At 39.3% G+C, this 27,014-nt stretch overlaps 1 protein-coding gene across 11 annotated transcripts in view; it reads right to left on the reverse strand.

The window, feature by feature from the left end:
* The window catches only part of ARID1B (AT-rich interaction domain 1B), a 712,135-nt gene that overhangs the window by 268,663 nt on the left and 416,458 nt on the right, over positions 1-27,014 (reverse strand). For all 11 annotated transcript variants that reach the window (XM_073672421.1, XM_073672423.1, XM_073672420.1 and 8 more), the window contains one exon: positions 19,607-19,853. In XM_073672421.1, coding sequence (XP_073528522.1) covers positions 19,607-19,853 — 247 coding nt within the window. The remainder of the gene's footprint in view (positions 1-19,606; positions 19,854-27,014) is intronic.

The following is a 27,014-nucleotide window of genomic DNA, read 5'->3' on the forward strand; positions in this document are numbered from 1 at the left end:
GCTCGAGTGACATGCTCGAGTCCCCGCCCTGCATGTTTCACGGTTGTTAGATAACCAAAAATAAAACATGCAGGGATGGCCTGTGCGTGGCAGGCAATTCCAGCGTGGTTTTTTTTGGGCTGTACCCATAATATTTATTTATGGGTACAGTATATTATTTTTTTTCTAAATATTTGTACAATTTTTTTTTCACTTTCTTACACTTTTTTCACTTTTACACTTTGTCCCACTATGTGACTTTTTTTTGCAGGCTGATTGCTTGCATAGCATAGAGATGCAGCAGCATCCCTGTGCTATGCAGGCTGTCAAGCTCTGCACTAGCACATTAGATAGATAGTGTACTGCACATGATCTATCAAACATCCTGATGCCTGGTGACCCGAATGTCTCCAATCCAAGGTAAGAGGGGCGCTCTTACTTCTGCCTGCCCCGAAAATGCTGTGATCGACTTCGATCACAGCATTTCGGGGGTTAATGTGCCAGGAGCAGTGCGGGACAGCTCCTGGCACATCGTACCGGGTGTCAGCTGTCAAAATCAGCTGACACCCGGCGGTGATGGTGGCAGGCTACGGGGCCTAAATGTGCTACCATGGCCTGCATGGTCTACAAACTTGTCTTCCATCAAGCCCATCTAAAATGGTATTGGTCGGCAATCACAAAGGGAGCTACCAGCAGTGGATCCTGATAAGTTGCCCAAGTGCATTTAGCTTGACAGAACATTCCTCAGACGACCAATAATAACCTCAATCATAGCAGCCAAGACCTGTGTATGTATTTCTGCATGTGGAGCTCATACTCTTAACTGAATAAATTGACATAACTTGTGCAAATGATGAAAAGATGGAAACATTTCACATCATTAATATGTGATTATAATGCTTCCACAATTTTTACTTCTTGGTGTTATAATTTCAATATTGAGAAGTGTATTTAAGTCAGCAACTTTCAAATCTTCATAAAAGGAACCTAATGACCTTTTCATCATCCTCATGGCAATGACAAAAAAATCTGAATATAGTGCTAGAATATTAAACTAAAACAAAAATGTGTATATTCATTGCATACGGCAAATACACTTATCATCATCGATAAAGGATCAAGATGACATTTGTGCTGTATCTTCATAACCTTGTCAAAAGCAAAAAATCTGACTACCCTGTTTTTCAAGTCTTTACGCCTTTTTAATCAAGTTAAAACTTTCATTAGTTTAGTACCCTCAGCAAGGTCAGTGAGAAAACTCATTTGATCGCTTTTAATGAAGTTTCCAAGCACAAGCTCCTTGTCACTTTCTTTTTGGAAAGGAAAGTATCAACATTAACAATCTTTGGTTACACCATTTATAAAACATGCAGATGTGGATTATTAAAGATTAATGCATTTCTGGATTGATGTCGGCATTCCGTTTGTCTCATGCCAAAACCAATTCTGTTATTCATTAGTCAACGACAAATCAGATCATGGGGATTCTGCACAGGATTCAAAAGGTGCATCATGGCTAGAGAATGACTAATGAAACCAGTTACTAAGTCACTTAATCTAGATGATCACAGAAAAGGTAATGCAATCAAATATGGGAGAGAGGGAATAAAGGAGAATGGAAAGACATTCATGGTAATCATCGTATTAACTCATCTTCTGACCAAGAACCAACAAATTTTTCACAAGCTACATACAGTTAGGTTTTATGTAGGTTTTATTGACTTCTCACAAAATGTTCACTACTATGGCTTGTAGTGTAATGCAATGAAATGTAATGAAAATAAGGCTGGTCAATCACAATGTAGGAAATGAGCTTAATAAAAAAATGCTTAAAGGGGTTGTCCTGTCTAAAAAGAAAAGCCAGCAGTCACACAGAGTGGACTGAACGGCCGCGCCATCGCTCCATACACTTGTATAGATTGAGGTTGCACCCACTAGACAGGTTCTGTCTGGGAGAATGAATAATGCATACATCACCGCCATTCCTGGCTCAGAAACTGACGAATCCTCATAGCACACAGTCCCTGCGCTGGGGGGATTCATAAGTCACACAGAGTGACTACAGACTTATCATTTTAGACCGGACAACCCCTTTAAGTGTATGATTTGGATATGAATTACATTTTTTGGTCACTTTTACTAAATATTATGATACTATATTGAAAAATTACTAAGAAAATAAAAGCAGAAAATAATTTAAAACAGAAAGAAATGTTGCAATTGTGCGGAGTTTCCCTTATTTAGGCACCCAACATGTTGGACATGTTACTTTCCAAGTCTCTGATTCTATGTATCTGAGAAAACACATGGCAGGAATTCATTCCACTGAGCAGTCAAAACTGGAAATGATAAACATGGACACTTCAATAATAGTGTTTGGAAAGACTAACTCTGCCAACTGTACAGTTCACATATGCTCTATGCTAAACAGGATTTAGTCTTAGGTAAAATTAAGTTTATATTAACATACACAAGAGCCATGGCATTCTATTCTCTAGATGATTATTGGCAGATTTATCGAGACTTTTCATTTACTTCATTCAAACTGAAGATAAATTACTGGTTTGTTGTTTTTTTGTTTTTAACAAGGACACAATTTGCATCCTGAATGAAAAAAGGTCTACACATTTATCAGTGGCAGAAATAAAATTGCAAATTTAAACAGCATCTCTGCGGGTTGGAATTTATAATATACCATCTATCAGGTTGTTCACTTTTTTAATATCCAGAAAAATGGTGAAATCACTGCTCAGCTGCACGATCCCTAGACTGTTTCCATAAAGTTAAAGTTATGATTAGGGAGTGGCAATTTTTGTTTGACATTCTATGCATGCCATTTTGGAAAACGGGTAAATTCAATGCATAAAACGATACTATACATACAGCTAATTTTAAAGGGGCTGTTAGGGAATAACCGCTGATTACTGCTCTGGTTAGTGATCGACTGAGCAGGTATTTCCTTCTTCAGTATGCCGAATAGGACTACGAATTAGGCACCAATAAGCAAAGAGGAACAGGTAAGTGCAGAACGGGAGCCGTAAGAGATTGGTGAAGATGAGAATCATTTTTGTATTGCATCTGAGCCCTTTTAAAAAAGTTTATCCATTGGACAACCCCTTCAAGATCTCTGCTAGACTGGACCTTTTAATTTAGTTTAATATTTCTAACATTTTTCTTTTATCAATTTAAACTTGACATTGTTTTATCGTTCTTGTTTTTGGTCTTGTTTTTGTTTGTAGACCACAGAGAGGTCAAACTCTAGATCATGGTCAACTAATTAAGATTAGTTCAGACTGTGCACCAGTCACAGAAGTTCTCACAATACTTCTAGCTCAAGAGTCCAGTAAGCAGGGACATCCAGTAAAACAGCACATAATATGAAAGTCAAGTAAAGACAGGAACTTTCCATTTCATGATACTTTGTGATGGATAGTTGTCATTTTTCTATGGTCAACACCTTTTTTCCCCAAAAAATATTTGGGTCTATCTATTACTTTGAATAAAAATGATTTATTGAACTTTAAAGCATATAAAAAGGCAATGATGTGGTGCATTTAAAATTTAAAAAAATAAATCACTAAATTTAACATTTAAAACTGAATTTAAACAGCTGGTCACTTTTTAAGCGGTGACAGAAGGGGGTCACATTATTAAGGTTATAGAGCCCTCTTATTAAGCCTGAGAAGGGTATGGTACAGTAATTTTCATAATAATTAAAAACTCTCAATACAACAAACCCCACAATCTAAAATTAATATCTACGAATAAAAAGCCCAGACCACTCAGAAAGCCAAAAAGCTGTAGTCCTGGGGAAGGTGCTGAACTAAACCGAGTATCTTAGGTATAGAGGTGTTAAGTGTCCAGCTGCTTCAGCTGTAAGGCTTAGTGCCCACAATGCAGAAATGAAGCAGAAATTTTCCTGAGCATTTCTGCATCTCCTTGTTTGAAAAACCCATGCAGTTTTTACTTGCCTTTTTTCATGCGTATTTGCCATGCGTTTTTCCAATGCATTGTATAGGCAAATACGCATGCAGAAACGCACAAGAATTGGTCATGTCCGTATTTTTTCTGCGAGCAAAATCCGCGCAGAAAAAATCCTGTCCATGTGCACAGAACTTGCAGAATGTCATAGGAAGTCATGGGATAAGGTATGCAATGTGTTTCTGGAGCCTTTACGCGCTGCAAATACGTACCAAAAACGCATCGTGGGCACACAGCCTAAAACGAAAAACTGATTAACAACAAATCACAGCTATGCTATTTTAAGAAATGCAGGATGTCATTTACATTAATCTTGATTTATTCATGAAATATGTTTGGAAAACTAAAAAAAAAACAAGCAGTTAATGCTAGGTAAGATACAAAAGGGTCAGAATACACAGTGCAGTGCAGCTTGCTTTGTATGGAGCTGCATAGCCCTATGCCAGACAGAGTCCATGCTAAGATACATGCCCCTGGTTAAATTATTAGCATATTGGAGAAAATTTACTTTTAAAATCGTCACACGACAGCAAAATAAAAGCGGAACGCTAATTAGAAGAACGCGATTAGTTCAGGCAGCAGCACTGTGCACTTTAATGAAGTGAGCGGTGTGTGACAGTATCAAAAGTAAAGTTAGTTAATCATCATAAAAGGGAATCTGTCAGTAGGATCAACCCTCCTAAGCGGTCTATATGGGCATGTAGGTCATGGGACGTTTAATGAAATGATACCTTGATATCTGCGATCCGATGTCTTATTCCTGAAAAATCCATGTTTTTCTTAATAAGTAAATGAGCTGTGCTGTTAAGATCTATGGGCTGGACACTGATCTCCCCGTGAATCTGCCTCTAGAGCTGAATTTAAATGAATGAGGCATTAGCAGTGTTAGACATGTAGATCAGGAGCACGGACTGTTGCTCATTACATCTCTTAAACTGTTAACACCCCCTTTCAATTAAAATAAGCCCTGGAGGCAGATTCTCAGGGACATCTATGTGCAGCCCACAGATCTTAACAGCTCATCTTAATATTAAGAAAAACGTGGATTTCTGTGGAAAAAAGATATTTGATTGCAGATATCAAGGATGCCCATATAGACGGCTTAGCAGAATTGATCTTTGATTCCCTTTAAAATGTAACTAACCAGTGCTATATGACCATAAAATATAGTGACATGCACTTGGGTTAGGTACTTAAATTGTTCTGAAAGGCACCCTTTAACTGAGTTTTTTTTTTTTTCTTCAATAAGTCATGCTATACTTTGTTAGAAAAAAAACCCCACAAGAGTAACTAGCTGGTGCCCAAAGGCCATCATACACATCAGCTTTATCAATATATTCGGCAAACGCTCTAATGTGTATAGGGACATCTGATCGTTGGGAAAGATGGCGATCTTGAACTGCCGACCTCCTTGTTCTCTCAGAGAGAGGTATGGCGGAAGCTCTCCCAGAACACAGGTACGCTCGGCTAATTGACAGCTCCTGTGTACAAGAGAGATGGCAGAGATGGTTCTGAGCTGAAGCATTGCTTGGCCAACGGCCATCTGATGTGTATGCCCGTACACGGACTATTGATTTGACCTTTTAGGAGCAGAATAAAAGATAAAAATTTGATTTATAGTGTGCATAAATTAAATTCACCCAATAATATATTTGTTGTTGTCTATTTTATCTTTTATTTATTTTTTTTAATAAAGAAAATAAGTGCTTTGGGAAGATTTATTAGAAATACCAAATTTTGACAAGTATACGTTATACTTGGCCGCTTCCCTCACCATTTTCCTTTTGTTTACAGTAGTACTTGTAATTTCAGTAAAACAATACAACAGGATTATAATCTTTGATTGTACTGAAATGGTTCATAGGAAAGGCCGCTTCAGTCGTCCCACATAACGCCCTTTCTCAGCATTCTGTCAGAGACCTTGTGCCCTGTTTAATATTTAACGGACACTATACTGCTGAAGAAACCGCTGATGGAAGATTTAAGCAAAAAAAAAATAAAAAGTAAGTGGAAAAAGAAAACAGAGCCTTGAAACAGTTTCCCTTATTTACATTTTTGCTTTGTTAGTAAACTGGTACGATTTGGCACGAGAAGCAAGACAAATGAAATTAGCATTTGCTACGTTGTTTGGCAGCAGCCCTGCATTTTGATGATGTGCTGTGTCAGCTTTCACTGCTGGTTTCGGTAAAATTAGTCAAAGAAAGAGAAGGGAAGAAAAAACATCATTCCGTATACAGACAATCCCATTTTTAATGCTGCTCTGGTTTCAGTTTGCTTTAACAAACATATCCTTATTGTGTAAAATTTCAATATTTAACAGCATTGTTTCTCTCTAAACAAACAGGGCTAAATGTGTTCATTCTACTGCACAAAGAGAAAAAAGGGTAAATCTTAGACTCTGTTCACACTAAGTTGAAGGCTTAGTCTCAAAAATTGAAAAGAATACTGGAAAATTGCTAGCGACCATGATGGGAACCAGATTGACTGTAATGAGGTCGAATTCCATAATGCGATAGATCTAGCACTGCTGTTAGTTGTCAAACTAATTTTCTTTTAATTGATGCTATTTTCCCCACACAGAAAAAATTAAGCAAGAAAACTGCATATTTTATTGATAATGGACACTCATAAATAACAAACGTCAATTCACATGATAATGCTTAGAGACTTAAAAGGTCCAAAAAAAAAAAAAAAGCTAAATAAAGTCCTACAGTCAATTGCTCACACATAAAGGCAGTATACAGGTGTGAGGGATTTATTGCATGTGAAAAAGGGTCAAGATATACAGATAAAAATATTGAAACATTTGTCTAAACCACTTGAATTTAAACAAAATTGAATTTTCTGTAGCTAAAAGTTTGCAAATAAGCAGGTCTTAGGTCAATTTTTAAAAGAGCCTTCGATAATAATAATAATACAAATAATAATAATCAAAATGTCTTTCAAATTGCTAATTTGGGGAAGATATGATATTATGATCTTTTGTAAGCATATTGTAGGGAAAAAAACGACTGACCAATACAATTCTTTGATCACAAGGTGAGACATAGGCTCCAATTCATCAAAGCTTTTACACCCAAAAAGTGACGTAAAAGCTTTGAAAAGTCAACAAAATTTCACACCAGTTTCTCCCTGCTCCCTGTACATGGAATCTTATTAGTAGCAGCTGCCATCTCCTATCTCAGTAATGTAAATATCTGTCTTCACTGAATACAGATTTTACCCGTAAATTGAGATTCTTGAAGATAGCAGATCAGTACTGGAGGAGAAAAACATATTTCTCTTAAGATATGTTACAAAGTGGCTAATTTTTACGTGCACTATTGATTTCTGGAATAAAAATTAAAAGGAGGTTACACTTTAACAGGCATTTTTCATCCATGTTCACCAATGAACTGTGTGCCACGGATCTTTTAACAGGGCGAACATCAAAGTTCACCACCTAATATAATTAGTTTAACACAAGAAGGAGTACGCCTGCGTCTGAGCAAATTAAACATTGACAAATCCCCTGGCCCAGATGGCATTCATCCACGGATACTGAGGGAATTGAGCTCAGTAATTGATAAACCGCTGTATCTCGTACTCTTAGACTCTCTTGTAACAGGGGTAGTGCCACTGGATAGGAGGATAGCCGATGTGGTGCCAATATTTAAGAAAGGTAAGAAGGTGAATCCAGGTAACTACCATCTGGTAAGTCTGACATCAGTAGTGTGCAAAGTTTTTGTGGGCATCATAAGAGATGACCTGCAGGGTTATATTGCAGAGAACAATATAATAAATTATAATCAGCATGGATTCATGAGAAATAAGTCATGTCTAACCAACATGTTGGGGCTCTATGAGGAGATAAGTGCAAATCTGGATGTTGGTAATGCGGCTTATGTGATTTATCTGGACTTTGCAAAGGCATTTGATACTGAACCACATAACAGCCTTATACTGAAGTTGGGGGAGCTATATATAGATGGGTAAGGAATTGGCTAAATGATAGGAAACAAAGGGTCGTCATAAATGGTACATTCTCTAAATGGGACATAGTCAGCAGTGGGGACCGCAGGGATCTGTGCTAGGACCGATTCTCTTTAACCTCTTTATTAATGACCTTGTAGATGGGATTGTGAGTAAAGTGTCAGTTTTTGCTGACGACACCAAACTATGTAGGATATTAAAATCTGATCTTGACATTATGATATTTCAAAATGATCTGGATAACATGACTGAATGGGCAAACACTTGGCAGATGAGGTTTAATGTAGATAAATGTAGAGTAATGCACCTAAGACAGAGTAATCCTATTGCTACATATACATTAAATAAGAGTATACTCGGGACTACAGAACAGGAGAAGGATTTGGGTTTTCTGGTTACGAGTAAGCTGAGCAGCAGTACTCAATGTCAAGCAGCAGCCGCAAAAGCAAACAAGATTTTAGGATGTATAAAAAGAGAAATAAAATCTCGTGTTCCCAACGTATTATTACCCCTTTATAAATCACTGGTGAGGCCACATCTGGAATATAGGATCCAGTTTTGGGCTCTGCATTTTAAAAAAAAGGATATTCAGGAGATATAGCCAGTTCAAAGGAGGGCAACTAGATTTTTACAAGGGATGGAAGGCCTCTCATATGATGAGAATTTGTAAAATTTGGCCTTGTTTAGCTTGGAAAAAATACAACTCAGAGGGGATCTCATTTGCACGTACAAATATATGTGTGGTCAGTACAAAGGACTAGCACATGACTTATTCCATTTAAAGACCATACTAAGGATCAGGGGGCACTCATTACAGGTAGAATAAAGGCGATTTCAGCAGTTAAATACGAAAGGGATCTTTAAGGTTAGAGCAGTCATAGTGTCTACCATTACTACCTCTTGTGGTAGGGCATTCCACAGTCTAACAGCTTTTAAAGAATGGCTGAATGATTTCTTCAATATACATAACATTGTGGGTTATAGTTAAATTAGTGACAAAATGTACAATTGGGGGAGGAAGGTTGAACCTAATGGACCTAGGTCTTTGTTCATCCTATGTAACTTTAACCCCTTTCTGACGTGAGACGCATCCATACGTCCATGTGGCCTCGTACTTATTGACCAGGGACATATGCATACGTCTCTGCGATCAGCCTGCTATTAGTGAAAGACGCATAGTGGGAGAAAGTGTAAAAGTAAGAAAAAATTTTAAAAAAAGTGCAAAAACAAGTGTAAAAATATTTTTAAAAAGATAAAATAAAAATATATTGTACCCATAAATAAATATTTTTTTTTATGAAAAATATATTTGGGATCGCCAAGTCCGGAATGACCTAACCTATAAAACTGTTCCACTAGTTAACCTCTTCAGTCAACACCGTAAAAACAAAAAAAAAAGGCAAAAATGATCCTTTATCATTATACCGCCGAACAATACCTGGAATAAAATGTGATCAAAAAGACTAGTCCAAATAAAAATGGTACTGCTGAAAACTTGTCCATCTTGTCCAGCAAAAAACAAGCAGCAATACAGCTCCATAAGCGGAAAAATAAAAAAGTTAAAGTTCTCAGACTAAAGCGAAGAAAAATATATATTTTTTTCTATAAAATAGTTTTTATTGTGTAAAAACGTCAAAGCATAAAAAAAACTATGTACAGGTGCATCTCACAAAATTAGAATATCCTCTAAAATTTTATTTTTTTCAGTTCTTCGATACAAAAAGTGAAACTCATATTATATAGAGTCATTACAAACAGAGTGATCTATTTCAAGTGTTTATTTCTGTTAATGATTATGGCTTGCAGCCAATGAAAACACAAAAGTCATTATCTCAGTAAATTAGAATACTTTATAACAACAGCTTGAAAAATGTTTTTAAAATAAAAAATGTTGGCCTACTAAAATGTATGTTCAGTAAATGCACGCAATACTTGGTCGGGGCTCCTTTTGCACCAACTACTTCATCAATGCGGCGTGTCATGGAGGCGATCAGCCTGTGGCACTGCTGAGGTGTTATGGAAGCCCAGGTTGCTTTGATAGCAGCCTTCAGCTTGTCTGAATTGTTGGGTCTGGTGTCTCTCATCTTCCTCTTGACAATACCCCATAGATTCTCTATGAGGTTAAGGTCAGGCGAGTTTGCTGGCCAATCAAGCACAGTGATACTGTTGTCTTTAAACCAGGTATTGGTACTTTTGGCAGTGTGGACAGGTGCCAAGTCCTGCTGGAGAATGAAATTTCCATCTCCAAAAAGCTTTTCGGCAGAGGGAAGCATGAAGTGCTCTAAAATTTCCTGGTAGACGGCAGCGTTGACTTTGGTCTTGATAAAACACAGTGGACCTACACCAGCAGATGACATGGCTCCCCAAACCATCACTGATTGTGGAAACTTCACACTAGACCACTGAGCATCAAGTCCGGGTCTTTTTCTCCTTGGCTCAGGTAAGACGCATCTGGCATTGTCTATTGGTCATGAGTGGCTTGACACAAGGAATGCGACACTTGTAGCCCATGTCCTGGATACGTCTGTGTTAGCTCTTGAAGCAATGATTCCAGCAGCAGTCCACTCATTGTGGATCTCTTTAAAATATTTGAGTGGCCTTTCCTTAATCCTTTCAAGGCTGCGGTTATCCCGGTTGCTTGTGCACCTTTTTCTACCACAATTTTTCCTTTCACTCAACCTTCCATTAATATGCTTGGATACAGCACTCCGTGAACAGCCAGCTTCGTTAGCAATGACCTTTTGTGGCTTACCCTCCTTGTGGGTCAATGACTGCCTTCTGGACATCTGTCAAGTCAGCAGTCTTCCCCATGATTGTGGTGCCTACTGAAACAGACTAAGGTACCTTTTTAAACGCTTAGAAAGCCTTTGCAGGTTTTTTTTTGTTAATTATTCTAATTTACTGAGATGATGACTTGTGTTTTTCACTGTCTGTAAGCCATAATCATCAACATTAACAGAAATAAACACTTGAAATAGATCACTCGGTTTGTGATGACTATATAATATATGAGTTTCACTTTTTGTATTGAAGAACTGAAAAAATTTTAATTTTTTAGGATATTCTAATTTCATGAGTAGCACCTGTATGTAGTACCGCTGAAATCATGCGGACCAAGAATAAAGCTGCCTTACAAATTTTACCACATGCGAAATGACATAAAAAAACCCTCAAAATAACAATTCTTGAATTGCTGTTTTTTGTTTATTCTGCCTCGCAAAAATTAGAATAGAAAGGGATCAAAAAATGTCACGTGCCCGAAAAATGGTACCAATAAAAACGTTAAGTTGACCCGCAAAAAACAAGCCTCCACTTGCCTATGTCGGCTGAAATCTGGAAAAATTATAGCTCTCAAAATATGGCGATGCTAAAAAGCGTCTTTTAGCATGTGACAGCAGCCAAACATGAAAAGCCGATATAAATCTGGCATCTCTATAATCACACCGACCCGAAGAGTAAAGTCGCCTGGTCAATTATACCACACGAGGTACGGTGTAAAAAATACATAAGACCAATTCTTCACCTACTGTTGATTTGTTCATTCTGCCTCCCAAAAAGCGAAGTAAGGCTCGGCTCACATTTATCCTATGCTCTGTGCTGAGCACTTACACCAGGGTTTCCGTGTAAATCTCTGAAACACATGTTTCAGACAGAACCCCGAGTGGAAGATTCCCTATAATGAGGCAGATGGAGGCACTGTGGATGCATTCTGGCCTATGATCTGTCGGCGTCTTTCTTTTTATTAGGCATGCATAAAAGTGCTGTCACCCAAAGATTTGTGCACTTCTGAAAAGGACAACACAGAACAGACGGAGCCCAGAGTAACACTGCTGACTCATTATAGTGGATAGATCCCTCGGGGGTTTCATCTGAATCACGCCACTCGGAGATAAAGTTAGAAACCCCGATATAAGTGCTCAGCGTAAAGCGCTCTCCCTGCCCAGGAGATGTGGTATGATCAGACCATGTTCCTGCACGGTCAGACACAACCATTACACAGTACACAGCAGGGGCACATTTATAAGATTATCTCAGCACAGGAACATTTTATTTAAACACATCCAATTGTGGAAATTATTATCATTCCAAGATCTATTGATTTAAATGAACTTTCGTTGGTGGGAAAACCCCTCTAAGGCTATGTTCACACACGTTGAGTTTTGCTGCGTATTTTGCAGCAGATTTTTATGCAAATTTTCAGCTACATCTAGCAGTACCAGCAAAGTTTATGAGAAACCAGAATTCTCTGTTCACACATGTTGCTTTTTGTTTGATGCGTATTTTCTGCCTTGCTTGCATATTTGGAAAATAGAGCAGGTCACTTAAGCATTTCTGCAGCAGAAAACGCACCTGTGTTTTTGCTGCGATTTTTCACTCCTAATGGGTGGTCAAAAAAAAGCAGCAAATACGCAACAAAAAACGCAACAAAACCTGCGTTTTTTACGCAGCTATTTTCCTGCTAGAGAAAAGTTAACATCAGATTTGCAGCAGAAAAAAAACACAATGTGTGTGAACATAGCCTAACACTCAAAGTTGCTGCATCAGGATGTTTCAAGGAATATTATCCATGAAATTCTGGTTAAGTACAGGGGTAGCACTGCTGCCGCAAGTCATGTCCTCGGAAAGCCGGAGGAGTGTCAGCTCCAGTAAGGGGGGAAATAGGAAAGCAGGGCAGGCCAGGCAGGTGCTGGTAGTGGGGGACTCTATTAGGGGAACAGATAGGACAATCTGTCACAAAGACAGGGATCGTCGAACAGTGTGCAGCCTACCTGGCGCTCGAGTCCGGCACATCGCTGATCGGGTTGACAGACTACTGGGAGGGGCTGGTGAGGACCCAGCGGTCATGGTGCACATTGGCACAAATGACAAAGTTAGAGGTAGGTGGAAGGTCCTTAAAGATGATTTCAGGGAATTAGGCTGCAATCTTAAAGCAAGGACCTCCAAGGTGGTATTCTCTGAAATACTGCCTGTATCACGTGCCACGCCAGAGAGGCATCGGGAGATTAGGGAGATAAATAAGTGGCTCAGGAAATGGTGTAGGAAGGAGGGGTTTGGGTTCCTGGAGAACTGGGCAGACTTCTCAGTTGGCAACAGTTTCTACACTAGGGACGGGCTGCACCTCAATGGGGAGGGTGCAGCTGTGCTGGGGGAGAAAATGGCTAGAAAATTGAAGGAGTGTTTAAACTAGGGATTGGGGAGGGGCGGGTATTAATTTTAGAGTTGGGGAAGATAGTGCAGATAGTGACCTGGGCACAAAAAGAAATTGCGGGGGGGGGGGGGGGGTTAGAAAAGCAAATATAGTAAGAAGGAATATAGGTACAGAGAGATACATAAAATGCATGTACACTAATGCCAGAAGCCTCACCAACAAAAAGGAGGAATTAGAATTAATTTTGTTGGAAAATAATAACGACATGATTGGGATATCTGAGACATGGCTGGACGAGAGCCATGACTGGGCAGTTAATTTACAGGGCTATAGTCTGTTCAGAAATGACCGTACAGACAAGCGAGGGGAGGATGTGTGTTTATATGTAAAATCATCCTTAAAACCAATCTTGAGTGAGAATATATGTGAATCTAATGAAAATTTAGAGTCCCTGTGGGTGGAGATAAGAGGAGGGGGAAAAAATAATAAATTACTGATATAACAAAACCCTAAGTCTCCAAAAATAATGGGAGCAGCAGAGAATATCCTCATAAAGCAAATAGATGAAGCAGCGACTCAAGAAGAAGTCATTATTATGGGGGACTTTAACTACCCTGAAATACATTGGGGAACTGAAACCTGTATTCCCAGCAAAGGTAATAGGTTTTTGGCAACTATGAGAGATAATTACCTTTCACAACTGGTTCAGGACCCAACAAGAAGGGGGGCACTGCTAGACCTAATATTAACCAATAGGCCAGACCGCATATCAAATATACGAGTTGGGGGTCACTTGGGTAATAGTGATCACAAAATAATAAGTTTTCATGTATCCTTTAATAAGATGTGTAGTAGAGGGGTTACAAGGACACTAAACTTTAGGAAGGCAAATTTCCAACGGTTGAGAGATGATCTTAGTGCAATAAACTGGGACGATATCCTGAGACATGAAACTACACAAAACAAATAGGAGACATTTATTTGCATCCTGAATAGGACCTGTGCACAATATATACCCTATGGGAATAAACAAGCTAGAACTAGGAGGAAGCCACTATGGCTAAATAGAGCTGTAAGGGGCGCAATAAGTGACAAAAAGAAAGCATTTAGAGAACTAAATCAAGTAGGTACTGATGAGGCATTAAATAAATGCAGAAAATTAAATAAATTCTGTAAAAACCAAATCAAGGCAGCAAAGATTGAGACAAAGACTCATTGCCAGAGAAAGTAAAAATAATACCAAAATATTCTTTAACTAAATAAATAGTAAGAAACTAAAAAATGATACTGTTGGCCCCCTTAAAAATAGTCTGGGTGAAATGGTGGATGAGGATGAGGAAAAAGCCAATATGCTAAATGATTTTTTTCAACAGTATTTACACAAGAAAATCGCATGACAGAAAACATGATCAGTGATAACAAAAATTCTGCATGAAATGTCACTTGCTTAACCCAGCAGGAAAATGGCGGCGTCTAAAAATCACTAAAGTTGACAAATCCCTGGGCCCGGATGGGATACATCCGTGAATACTGCAGGAATTAAGTAAAGTCATAGACCGACCATTATTTTTAATCTTTAAAGATTCCATAATAACATGGTCTGTACCACACGACTGGCATATAGCAAATGTGAAAATATTCAAAAAGGGGACAAAAACTGAACTTGGAAATTATAGGCCGGTAAGCTTAACCTCTACTGTGGGTAAAACCCTGGAGGGTTTCTTAAGAGATGCTATACTAGAGTATCTGAAGGAGAATAACCTCATGACCCAATATCAACATGGGTTTACGAGGGACCGTTCCTGTCAAACTAATCAGATCAGCTTTTATAAGGAGGTAAGTTCCGGACTGGACCAAGGAAATGCAGTGGATATTGTGTATATGGACTTTTCAAAAGCTTTTGATACGGTTCCACACAAAAGGTTGATACATAAAATGAGAACAATGGGGATAGGGGAAAATATATGTATGTGGGTTAAAAACTGTCTCAGTGATAGGAAACAAAGGGTGGTTATTAACTGAACACACTCAGACTGGGTCACAGTTAACAGTGGGGTACCACAGGGGTCAGTATTGGGCCCCCTTCGTTTTAACATATTTATTAATGACCTTGTAGGGGGTATACAGAGTAGTATTTCAATATTTGCAGATGACACTAAACTCTGCAGGGTAATCAATACAGAGGAGGACAATTTTATATTACAGGAGGATCTATGTAAACTAGAAGCTTGGGCTGATAAATGGCAAATGAGCTTTAATGGGGATAAATGTAAGGTAATGCACTTGGGCAGAGGAAATAAAATGTAAAACACTGGGCAAAAGTAACTGAAAAAGACCTGGGTGTATTGGTGGATGACAAGCTCACGTTTGGTGGCCAGTGTCAGGCAGCTGCGGCAAAGGCAAATAGAATAATGGGATGCATTAAAAGAGGCATAGATGCTCATGAGGAGAACATAATTTTACCTCTATACAAGTCACTAATGCGACCACACTTAGAATACTGTGTACAGTTCTGGTCTCCGGTGTATAAGAAAGACATAGCTAAACTAGAGCGGGTGCAGAGAAGAGCGACCAAGGTTATTAGAGGACTGCGGGGTCTGCAATACCAAGACAGGTTATTACACTTGGGGTTATTTACTTTGGAAAAAAGAAGGCTTAGGGGTGATCTTATTACTATGTACAAGTATATGAGGGGACAGTACAAAGACCTTTCTACTGATCTTTTTACTCTGAGGCATGAGACGGGGGACAAGGGGGCATCTTCTACGTCTGGAGGAAAGAAGGTTTAATCATAATCACAGACGGGGATTCTTTACTGTAAGAGCAGTGAGACTATGGAGCTCTCTGCCGCATGATGTTGTAATGAGTGATTCACTACCAAAATTTAAGAAGGGCCTGGATGCCTTTCTTGAAAAGTATAATATTACAGGTTATATATACTAGATTCCTCGATAGGGCGTTGATCCAGGGAACTAGTCCGATTGCCGTATGGAGTCAGGAAGGAATTTTTTTCCCCAATGTAGGGCTTAGTGTTGCCACATGGGTTTTATTTTGCCTTCCTCTGGATCAACATGTTAGGCTATGGGTTGAACTAGATGGACTTAGTCTTCCTTCAACCTTAAAAACTATGTTACTATGTTAAGTGCTACTTTACTTGATGTCACCTGCCCAATGTTATATAATGTGTCAAGGGATACAGGTACCACGCTGGTCAGTAAAGTCAGTACTCCGGAGGAGTCTCATGCAAGGCTTTTATTCTACTTAATAAAGTAGGAAATCTGAGACAACTGCCTTTTAGAAGCATGGGGTGATAGAGACGAAGCAGAAAAAATACATTTAGTACATATGAGGGAGTAGTACTCCAAGAGTAAAGCCTGATCAATGTTATAAATGGTACAGAGCTGAGCAGCCAATTCCATAGGAACATATCACCTTGTAGATTGCTGCTATATTTCTCAGCTACTCAGTTTGACCTCCACAAAAATATTCTGACATCTGCCAAAAAGTTGAAGAGCAATTAAGGTTCCCTGAGTATATTTACAATAGGCATACTCTACCACACCATATAACTACATTTTTGCTTTTGGAGGCAGAGGTGATATTTGATAAGGTTTAACTATGTATTAGGGTATGTGCACACGATTGTCTCACCGCCTGCGGCCTCGACGCTGCAGAGAAGCCTCTGGCGGCTTCCACTCAATATGCTAATGATTCATCTTAAAGTACACATATTAGTTTGTTTTGTAACCCTTAACACATAAGCACCTATAGATCACATAACCAGAGTTAATAAAAGAGTAAATTTTATTAAATAAAAGTAAAATACATTAAAAGGAGAAAAGAAGAAAAGAATCACACAGGTGGGGTATTAAGGCAGGGGGGGGGGGGAATATAACAGTTAAATAATGGAGACTAGTGCATAATTCCATTAATCACTACTATTTCACTGCTACCAACGTGATTTCAAACCACCAATGTAGAGCATGTAAAGTGACCGTGCACAAAATTCCTTGTTGATAAATATAAAAATAAGTATAGAATATACACTGATGTAAATAGGATGTCAAAAAATACAGTCATGGCCAAAAGTTTTGAGAATGACACCAAAATTATATTTTCACATGATCTGCTGGCCTCTGGTTTTTATTAGTGTTTGTCTGATGTTTATATCACATACAGAAATATAATTGCAATCATATTATGAGTACCAATAGGTTATATTGACAGTTAGAATGAGTTAATGCAGCAAGTCAATATTTGCAGTGTTGCCCCTTCTTCTTCAAGACCTCTGTAATTCTCCCTGGCATGCTCTCAATCAACTTTTGGACCAAATCCTGACTGATAGCAGTCCATTCTTGCATAATCAATGCTTGCATTTTGCCAGAATTTGTTGGTTTTTGTTTGTCCACCCGTCTCTTGATGATTGACCACAAGTTCTCAATGGGATTAAGATCTGGGGAGTTTCCAGGCCATGGACCCAAAATCTGTATGTTTTGTTCCATGAGCCATTTAGTTATCACCTTTGCTTTATGGCAAGGTGCTCCATCATGCTGGAAAAGGCATTGTTGGGCGCCAAACTGCTCTTGGACAGTTGGGAGAAGTTGCTCTTGGAGGACATTCTGGTACCATTCTTTATTCATGGCTGTGTTTTTAGGCAAGACTGTGAGTGAGCCGATTCCCTTGGCTGAGAAGCAACCCCACACATGAATGGTTTCAGGATGCTTTACAGTTGGCATGAGACAAGACTGGTGGTAGCGCTCACCTCTTCTTCTCCGAATAAGCTGTTTTCCAGATGTCCCAAACAATCGAAAAGGGGATTCATCAGAGAAAATGACTTTGCCCCAGTCCTCAGCAGTCCACTCCCTGTACCTTTTACAGAATATCAGTCGGTCCCTGATGTTTTTTCTGGAGAGAAGTGGCTTCTTTGCTGCCCTCCTTGAAACCAGCCCTTGCGCAAAGAGTCTCCGCCTCACAGTGCGTGCAGAAGCACTCACACCAGCCTGCTGCCATTCCTGAGCAAGCTCGGCACTGCTGGTAGTCCGATCCCGCAGCTGAAACAGTTTTAAGATACGGTCCTGGCGATTGCTGGTCTTTCTTGGGCGCCCTGGAGCCTTTTTGACAACAATGGAAGCTCTCTCCTTGAAGTTCTTCATGATGCGATAGATTGTTGACTGAGGTGCAATCTTTGTAGCTGCGATACTCTTCCCTGTTAGGCCATTTTTGTGCAGTGCAATGATGGCTGCACGTGTTTCTTTAGAGATAACCATGGTTAACTGAAGAGAAACAATGATACCAAGAACCAGCCTCCTTTTAAAGTGTCCAGTGATGTCATTCTTACTTAATCATGACTGATTGATCGCCAGCCCTGTCCTCATCAACACCCACACCTGTGTTAATGGATCAATCACTAAAGCGATGTTAGCTGCTCCTTTTAAGGCAGGACTGCAATGATGTTGAAATGTGTTTTTGGGGTTAAAGTTCATTTTCTGGGCAAATATTGACTTTGCAAGTACAGTAATTGCTGTTAAGCTGATCACTCTTTGACATTCAGGAGCATATGCAAATTGCCATTACAAAAAATGAAGCAGTAAACTTTGGAAAAATTACTATTTGTCTCATTCTCAATACTTTTGGCCATGACTGTATATACAATGGCAAAATCCCGGCAGCTATAAAAATACAATTGAGATGGTAAAAAATTCATAATGGATTAATATGGTTCAAATCTGCAACCTAGAGCAAATAAAGCGACAGTGCACACAAAATTCATAATTACCAGATGTAGACATGAAAATGGGATCTACAGATCAGTGAATAAGATGACTAACAAATTCACCCAACTATATGAATACTACTGGGATGGTAAAAAATTCCCAATGAACAGAAGTCCAGAAGTCTAAAAATCATGTGGAACAACATCAATTCTGCTGACATAATAAGCAGGTTTATAGCATGCCCATGGATTTGAGGGCATATGAAAGCTCAGATATGGCAGAGAACATAATGCAAAGCAAGGTGTGCTGCCATGAAAAAACTAGCAGCAGCTCAAAAGAGAAAAGAAGTACATACCGTAGTGGTAAAGAAATGCCTCCCCTCCCCTTTTTTTTCCAAATGCGGACTTTTCCCATAGAGGTTAGTCTATGGGGAAAGCCCGCATGTGGACCTGCAGGAGAAATTGACATGCTGCGGCCTGGAAAGACGCGCCGCATGTCAGTTTCCGGGTGTACGGAAAAGCATAGTGGACACATTTCTACAAATCTCATCCACTTCGCTGTAACATCTGGCCGAAGTCATTGTCATCAGTTTATACTGAACTTGTTTTAGTAATGCATTTGGAATAGCTTTTTTACATGGTATACTGAAACCTCCTTAGAGATACAAGTTTGTCTGCCTCGGGGAGGATGAGGGGGGCTGGCAGCCGGCTGTAACAATATCCCATTCCCCGCAAAAGACAATTTGCTCATTCAAAGCCAGAGGTGCTAATTTGAATTTAATATTCTATAGAATACTATATTAAACACTCACCAGGAATGCTAGCAGGTGATATTGGACCTGATCTTGACTGGTTGCTACCAACAGGTGATCCCACAGGGGATGGTGATGGCCCACCACCCTGAATACTTGGTAGATGCGGTGATGCATGTGGCGAGAAGGGGGACTGTGCAGGATTGCTTTGCTCCCCCTGGCTGCTTGTAGAACCCGAAGCACTCACAGCAGAACTTAACGTTGCTTCAGTTCCGGTCGGCAAGTCATCGATGGAACCAGATAAGTCCTGCAGAACAGACCAAAAAAGTTATTTAAATGATATTGATAGCAAACTGCTATTTATAGAAGTATTTCATAGCAGCATACAGGCAAAAATATGATGTTTTTATTCCCTTTAGACAGTAGCTTACATGTTTGAAACATAGCACGATCAGCTCCGGAGTCAAACAACAGCATCATTTTACTCAATTGTATTTACCTGTAAGTGTGTCAGCTGTATGCCAATGGTACTAAAAGGCCTCATTCAGACGTCAGTTTTTCTTGTAAGATTGCTATCCATGCTATTCACAGATAGCACTCATACTTATTGATAGTCTATGGGGTATTTCAGATATCCAATTTTTTTCCTCAGACCAAATGGTCCGTATAGCAGCACTGAGACTTATCCAATAATGATCCAAGTATTACATCAAACTCATCAATGCCAGTTTATGGATCCATGAAATAAAAAAATAAAAATAACAGCACTGAGATGCCATCCATGTGTTGTCTGCTTTTCACAAACTGGTTGATAGAAACCTAAATCAGGTTTTTTTCATCCAAGAAAAACTAATGAAACTGAAAAACCTGACACTGACCAAATTGATGAAACTTATAAAAGAAACACTGATTAAACTAACCTTTTTTTCTGTTTGAGAAAAATCATTGACATGTGAATGAGCCCTTAAGGAGAACCTTTCACAAAATTTTTCATGTTGAGCTGGATATATGATGTAATAGTTGCTGCAGAGCAGAATAAAACGTTTTTTGTATTTTTATTTCGCTTCTCCACTGCAAAGATATTAACAATCAAAGTATTCGGCCCCTAATGAGTTCACTTTTCTTAAAGTTTAAGTGGGTGTTATGAGACAGTTTTCACTGGAGGTGTGTACTTCTTCTCCCTGTAAGATGCTGACCAATCCAAAGCAGGCAGCAAAATACTAGAGAAAGAAGACGCTGCCATCATAGCCAAGAGCAGGGGTGTGGAATATCCAGTCTGTGATATCATTTCATGTGGTCTTCAGACCGCTGGTCTGTTATGTTTTTTTTTTTTTTTTACCACTGGCCCTTTCATTTTTTAGAAGTGTGCATGAGCATACAATTACAGGATTATGTCTGATACTGGCTACTGTCTCTATTATGTTTCTTCCTACCTACTTATGATTAGTCAGCATCATACAGGGAAAAGAAGTACACATCCCCAGTGAAAACTGTATGATAATACCCACTTGGGAGTTTGCAATCAAAGTATTTGGCACCTAATGAGTTAACCTTTTTTAAAAAAAAAAAACCTCAGTAAGGGAAAAAAAAACAACTTCATTCTGCTCTGCAGCCACTACTACATAGTGTGTCAAGCTCAATATGAAAAGTTTTGTGAAATTTATTTGGGGTCAAATGAATCTTTCAGATTGGAAAATATCCTTGAAAAAAATAATATTCTAATGATGCAAAAATTCTTGCATGTTCTGCATGATTAAGAAGCTGGGAAAGATTTAAGCCTGTGTTTTCAATTACTGTAATAAGATAGGAGGATAATAGAATTACAGCTACCTACAGGTGTGCATGGGCACAGATAAGAAGCTGCAGATCCTTATTAAACCACTATGGTTGCGGAGGTCGGCTGGTTGAAAGGAACAGCAAAAGGCAGAAGAGAGAAAAACCATACAAAATGTTATAGTACACTGTATTCTGATTGCTTAACAAATCCTTTCTGCTAATCCCCTGGGGAAGTGCGCTGCAGTGAGTGACAGGTCCCCTGCATTTCCTCAAGTTCATGCCTTCCAGGAATGTCCTCACAAACCTGATGGAACTCATTCATAAAAGCAAGAAGCCACAGTGTGGAAGTCCTAAAATATATTATGGGAGGAAACAGGAGGGGGGCAGAGCGGGGAGGCAGGCAGTCTCCAGTTCCACAGCATGGCTTGACCTGGGGTAACCTTTAAAATGTGATTATTCACACAGGGAGAGGATTTCCTTGAAGGCGATTTACCATGGAGAAAACATACTCTCCGCCAAACAACCTGACAAAGCAGGACGAATAAAAGATGACTCGCCAAAAACAAGGAAAGGAAATATCTTATTACTAGTAAGCAATAACGGCGCACACATCGCCAGTACAGTGACGGATGCTACAGGGATCACAAAAGACGCCAACATGCCGCCAATGCCCTAAATGCCATAGGGTGACAGATCAACCTAATCATTCTGCAAATTGTGGCTGGCTTTAACTCTGTTTGGAAGCTTCTGCCCTTTTTATTGGCACATTTGAACCTGACATTTTTACCGCTAACACCTGAACATGACTTCTGAGAAAGCCAAGGGATTGCAGTGCAGAAGACAATTACTGCAAAGGTAAGTTTACACAGGACAGACATACTGCACCTCTTCTAGGGTCACGGAGCCCCCAAGGAAGTTTTTTGCTTTTTTAATTCAGCATATCTGCAGCACCAAATTTTCAGACAAATATAAAACAAAATCCACACGATGGTTTTAGATGATCTCCTGACAGGTTCTATACACAATTTACAGGCTTAATACAATAAATACAGGTGCATCTCACAAAATTAGAATATCAAAAAGTTAATTTATTTCAGTTCTTCAATACAAAAAGAGAAAATCATATTATATAGAGTCATTACAGAGTGATCTATTTCAAGTATTTATTTCTGTTAATGTTGATGATAATGGCTTATAGCTAGTGTTGAGCGAGTATGTTCTATTAACCCTTTCGCCGAGTATGCTCGGGCGAGCTCCGAGTATTTATAGCTGCTCGGTGATCAGGTTAAATGTGTAAGAAATAGACATTCCTCACATGTAATAAAACTGTCAAACAGTTGCAAATCATGCACACGGGAGCGATTCAACCATATCATCGAGCAGCTATAAATACTCGGAGCTCGGCCCCGAGCATACTCGGCGAAAGGGTTAATAGAACATACTCGCTCAACACTACTTATAGCCAATGAAAACACAAAAGTCATTATCTCAGTAAATTAAAATAAATAACAAAAAACACCTGCGTTAAAAAATGTCCCTTAGTCTGTTTCAGTAGGCTCCACAATCATGGGGAAGACTGCTGACTTGACAGATGTCCAGAAGGCAGTCATTGATACACTCCACAAGGTCCCAGAGTTCCAATTTTCATTTGGAAATCAAGGTCCCAGAGTCTAGAGGAAGAGTGGAGAGACACACAATCCAAGGAAGTAACAATGACTCCCGGCGCCAGCGCAATAGAACCCTGCGACGCAGTGCAGAAACGGAGCCGGGATGAAGCAAAGCGTGCTCTATGTGAGCGGCGTTGTGCGCATGTCCAGCTAGTGAGACAGCAGTGCACGTCACAGGGCAAGGGAGGGAGGGAATATGATAAATAAGCATATAGGCAGGGATTTAGGGGAATAATAAACAGATAGGCGAGGATTTCTTGGCGTCCTCCGAACGCCAAGTCTGTACAGAACAGAATTGATTAATTTAAAACACTTTTCTCTGCAATCAGACCTCTACTATGGGCCATACCGGTATGTATAGATTTATTTTTCTATAATCTGTATGGCCATAGTAGAGGTATGATAACTCCCAGGGGGGTGACAGATTCCCTTTAACCACACAGCAAATCTATGGAGTAATGTCAAGAGGAAGATGAGAGACACCAGACCCAACAAAGCAGACGAGCTGAAGGCTGCTATCAAAGCAACCTGGGCTTCCATAACATCTCAGCAGTGGCACAGGCTGATGGCCTCCATGCCACGCCGCATTGATGCAGTTTCACTTTTTGTATTGACGAACTAAAATAAATTAACTTTTTGATGATATTCTAATTTTGTGAGATGCACCTGTATAAGTCAGTAATAAACACTGCTGTAACCGCTTTTGGTTCTACGCAACAATAATTAGTTATGTAAATTGTGCAGACAGTACCATGCCAGCTTACATACTATACACACCCGGGTGCACAGCCATTTAGATTCTTAATGACAGCCGTTCTGTGCCACTCCAAGCATCAAGCTTAGTTAACTAAGACACTCTGAAACTAATACAACTCTGGAGGACAATTTAATCAGCAGGGCACCAGTTCAGTCTTCTTTCACAAGTACTATTAGATATATGTTGTCTGCAAACAAAATATCAGATAGGATTAACTAGGGTATGTTCACACGTGGAAGCTTTTACTTTTCATTCTGCAGTCAAAATCTTCACTCCTGGCAATAAAAATGCTGCATTTGAAACATAGCCAATACCTGTGTTTTGGTGTTTTTTCAGGCAGATTGCATGTGTGATTTGCCTACATTATATGTTAACAAAATTTAGTCTTATTCGCCAAAAATGCAGCTTTTTTAGCGTTTTTGCATATTCGCTTTACTTTTAATGGGTAAAAAATGCTGAGAGAATTGACATGCTCCAGAATTTCAAAAACACTGCAGCGCACAAATTCAGTCAATCTGAAATCTCATTTATTTTGCAGGTACTCTAAAACTAAGTTTCTTTTCCACCCACAAAAAACACACACACACACAGAATGCCACAGCCAAAACGCCACGTGTGAACATAACCTGAACTACAGCAGTCCTTTAGAATGAAGTTATAGTGTTTACTAGCATGAAGGAAGTAAAATAAAAATGAAAAAAATTCAAATTTTGTAGTGGGTATTACAGGTAACGTTTCTTATTGTGGAGGAATATCAAGTCCGCGTAGGGAGATATAGAGGCCATGCAATGATCCCCTGGGAAATTGAATAAGCATGTAGCCTCTTCAGAGAAAAACGACAGGAACTCTAGTGTCACCTTTTGGAAGTAAACATCCTAAAAGTCAATTAGTAACCAAAAATGGACCAAAACATCCATGCTAAAATAAACCCCCCAAAAAAAAGTTCTTTATCGGAGTCCCCAATTAAGCCCTTTACCCCCGAGGGTGGTTTGCACGTTAATGACCAGGCCAATTTTTACAATTCTGACCACTGTCACTTTATGAGGTAATTACTCTGGAACACTTCAACGGATCCCCCTGATTTTGAGATAGTTTTTTTGTGACATATTGTACTTCATGGCTGTGGTAAAATTTCTTCGATATTACTTGAATTTATTGGTGAAAAAAATCGGAAATTTGGCGAAAGTTTCACAATTTTCAAAATTTTAATTTTATCCCCTTAAATCAGAGAGATATGTCACACAAAATAGTTAATAAATAAAATTTCCCACATGTCTACTTTACATCAGCACAATTGTGGAACCAAAATTTGTTTTATTAGGGAGCTATAAGGGTTAGAAGTTGACCAGTGATTTCTCATTTTTACAACAAAATTTACAAAACCATTTTTTTTATTTTTTTAGGGACCACATCACATTTGAAGCGACTTTGAGGGGCCTTTATGACAGCAAATACCCAAAAGTGACACCATTCTAAAAACTGCACCCCTCAAGGTGCTCAAAACCACATTCATTAAGTTTATTAACCCTTCAGGTGCTACACAGGAATTTTTGGAATGTGGAAGAAAAAAATGAACATTTAACTTTTTTCACAAAAATGTTACTTTAGACCCAAATTTTTTTTTATTTTCGCAGGGGTAACAGGAAAAATTGGACCCCAAAACTTGTTGAGCAATTTTCCCTGAGCACGCAGATACCCCATATGTGAGGAAAATCCACTGGAAGGGAAGGAGCACCATTTGACTTTTGAATGTAAAATTTGCTTGAATAATTAGCGGACGTCATGTTGCGTTTGGGGAGCCCCTGATATGCCTAAACAGTGGAAACCCCCCACAAGTGACACCATTTTGGAAACTAGACCCCTCAGGAAACTTATCTAGGTGTGTGGTGAGCACCTTGAACCCCCAGGTGCTTCACAGAAGTTTATAACATTGAGCCGTAAAAATAAAATTTTCACATTTTTCCAACAAAAATGTTTTTCAGCCCCCAATTTTGCATTTTCATAAGGGTAACAGGAGAGATTGCACCATGCAATTTGTTGTGCAATTTCATCTGAGTAAGCAGATACCCCATATGTGGAGGAAAACCACTGTTTGGGTGCACGGCTGGGTTCAGAAGGGAAGGCGCTCCATTTGACTTTTTGAATGTAAAAACTTGCTTGAATAATTAGCAGAAGCCATGTTGCGTATGGGGAGTCCCTGATGTGCCTAAATAGTGGAAACTCCCCCCAAGTGACTCCATTTTGGAAACTACACCCCCTCAAGTGACTCCATTTTGGAAACTACACCCCCTCAAGGATTTTATCAAGGGGTATTGTGAACATTTTGAACCCAGAGGTACGACATAGAATTTGATAACATTAGGTCATCATACTGAATAAGTTGTCATTAGTCTAGAGCGCAAGTGCTCGCTACTTGAGTTTGCATCGGGTATGCACCAAGTATCGCAGGTGCTCAAGTGACATGCTCGAGTCCCCGCTCCGCATGTTTCAGGGTTATTAGACACCCAAAAAAAACCTGCGGGGATCGCTCGTGCATGGCAGGCAATCCCCGCAAGGTTTTTATGGCTGTATAACAGCTGCCAAACATTTGGGGCGGAGACTCGAGCATGGCACTCAAGCACCCGCTATACTCGGTGCATACCCGAGCACCCGATGCAAACTCAAGTAGCGAGCACTTGCACTCAACATTAGTTGCCATATCGTCATTTTTTTCTTTACTTCTGAAAAAATCCCAACCCTAACTCTAGCCCAACCCTAGCCCTAGCCCAACCCTAACCCTAGCCCAACCCAAACCTAACCCTAGCGTTTATATCTTACGCTGTTCCTCGAGCGGTATAAGCGATTAGACAACTTTATTCTTCGGGTCGGTGCAATTATAGCGATGCAAGATTCTTATCAGGTTTTTATAATTGACAGCTGTCATACACTAAAAAACCCTTTTCTTTTGCATCGCCATATTTTGAGAGGTATAATTTTTCCATATTTCGGCAGACAGATTCATGTGATGTCTTGTTTTTTGCTTGTGTGCGGGCGAAATCGCCAAGGCGTACTAATACGTATGCCTTGGGCCAGAAAGGTGTTAATATAAACCTATAAACAACTCACCAAAAGAATTTACAAGAAATAAATAAATCAGTACAGATAGCCATATGTACATATATCCTAAAAGTCAATATCGACCCTTTAAATGGCATTGCCGCATGACTTCGGATAAGCCAAAACAGAAATTTCCATTTGCATAGATGTTTCCAAGTGTTTGCCCCTCATC

This window comes from Phyllobates terribilis, unplaced genomic scaffold, assembly GCF_046119375.1.
Source record: "Phyllobates terribilis strain yellow unplaced genomic scaffold, ASM4611937v1 Scaffold_3__8_contigs__length_932513732, whole genome shotgun sequence".
In the NCBI taxonomy this organism is placed as follows: Eukaryota; Metazoa; Chordata; class Amphibia; order Anura; family Dendrobatidae; genus Phyllobates; species Phyllobates terribilis.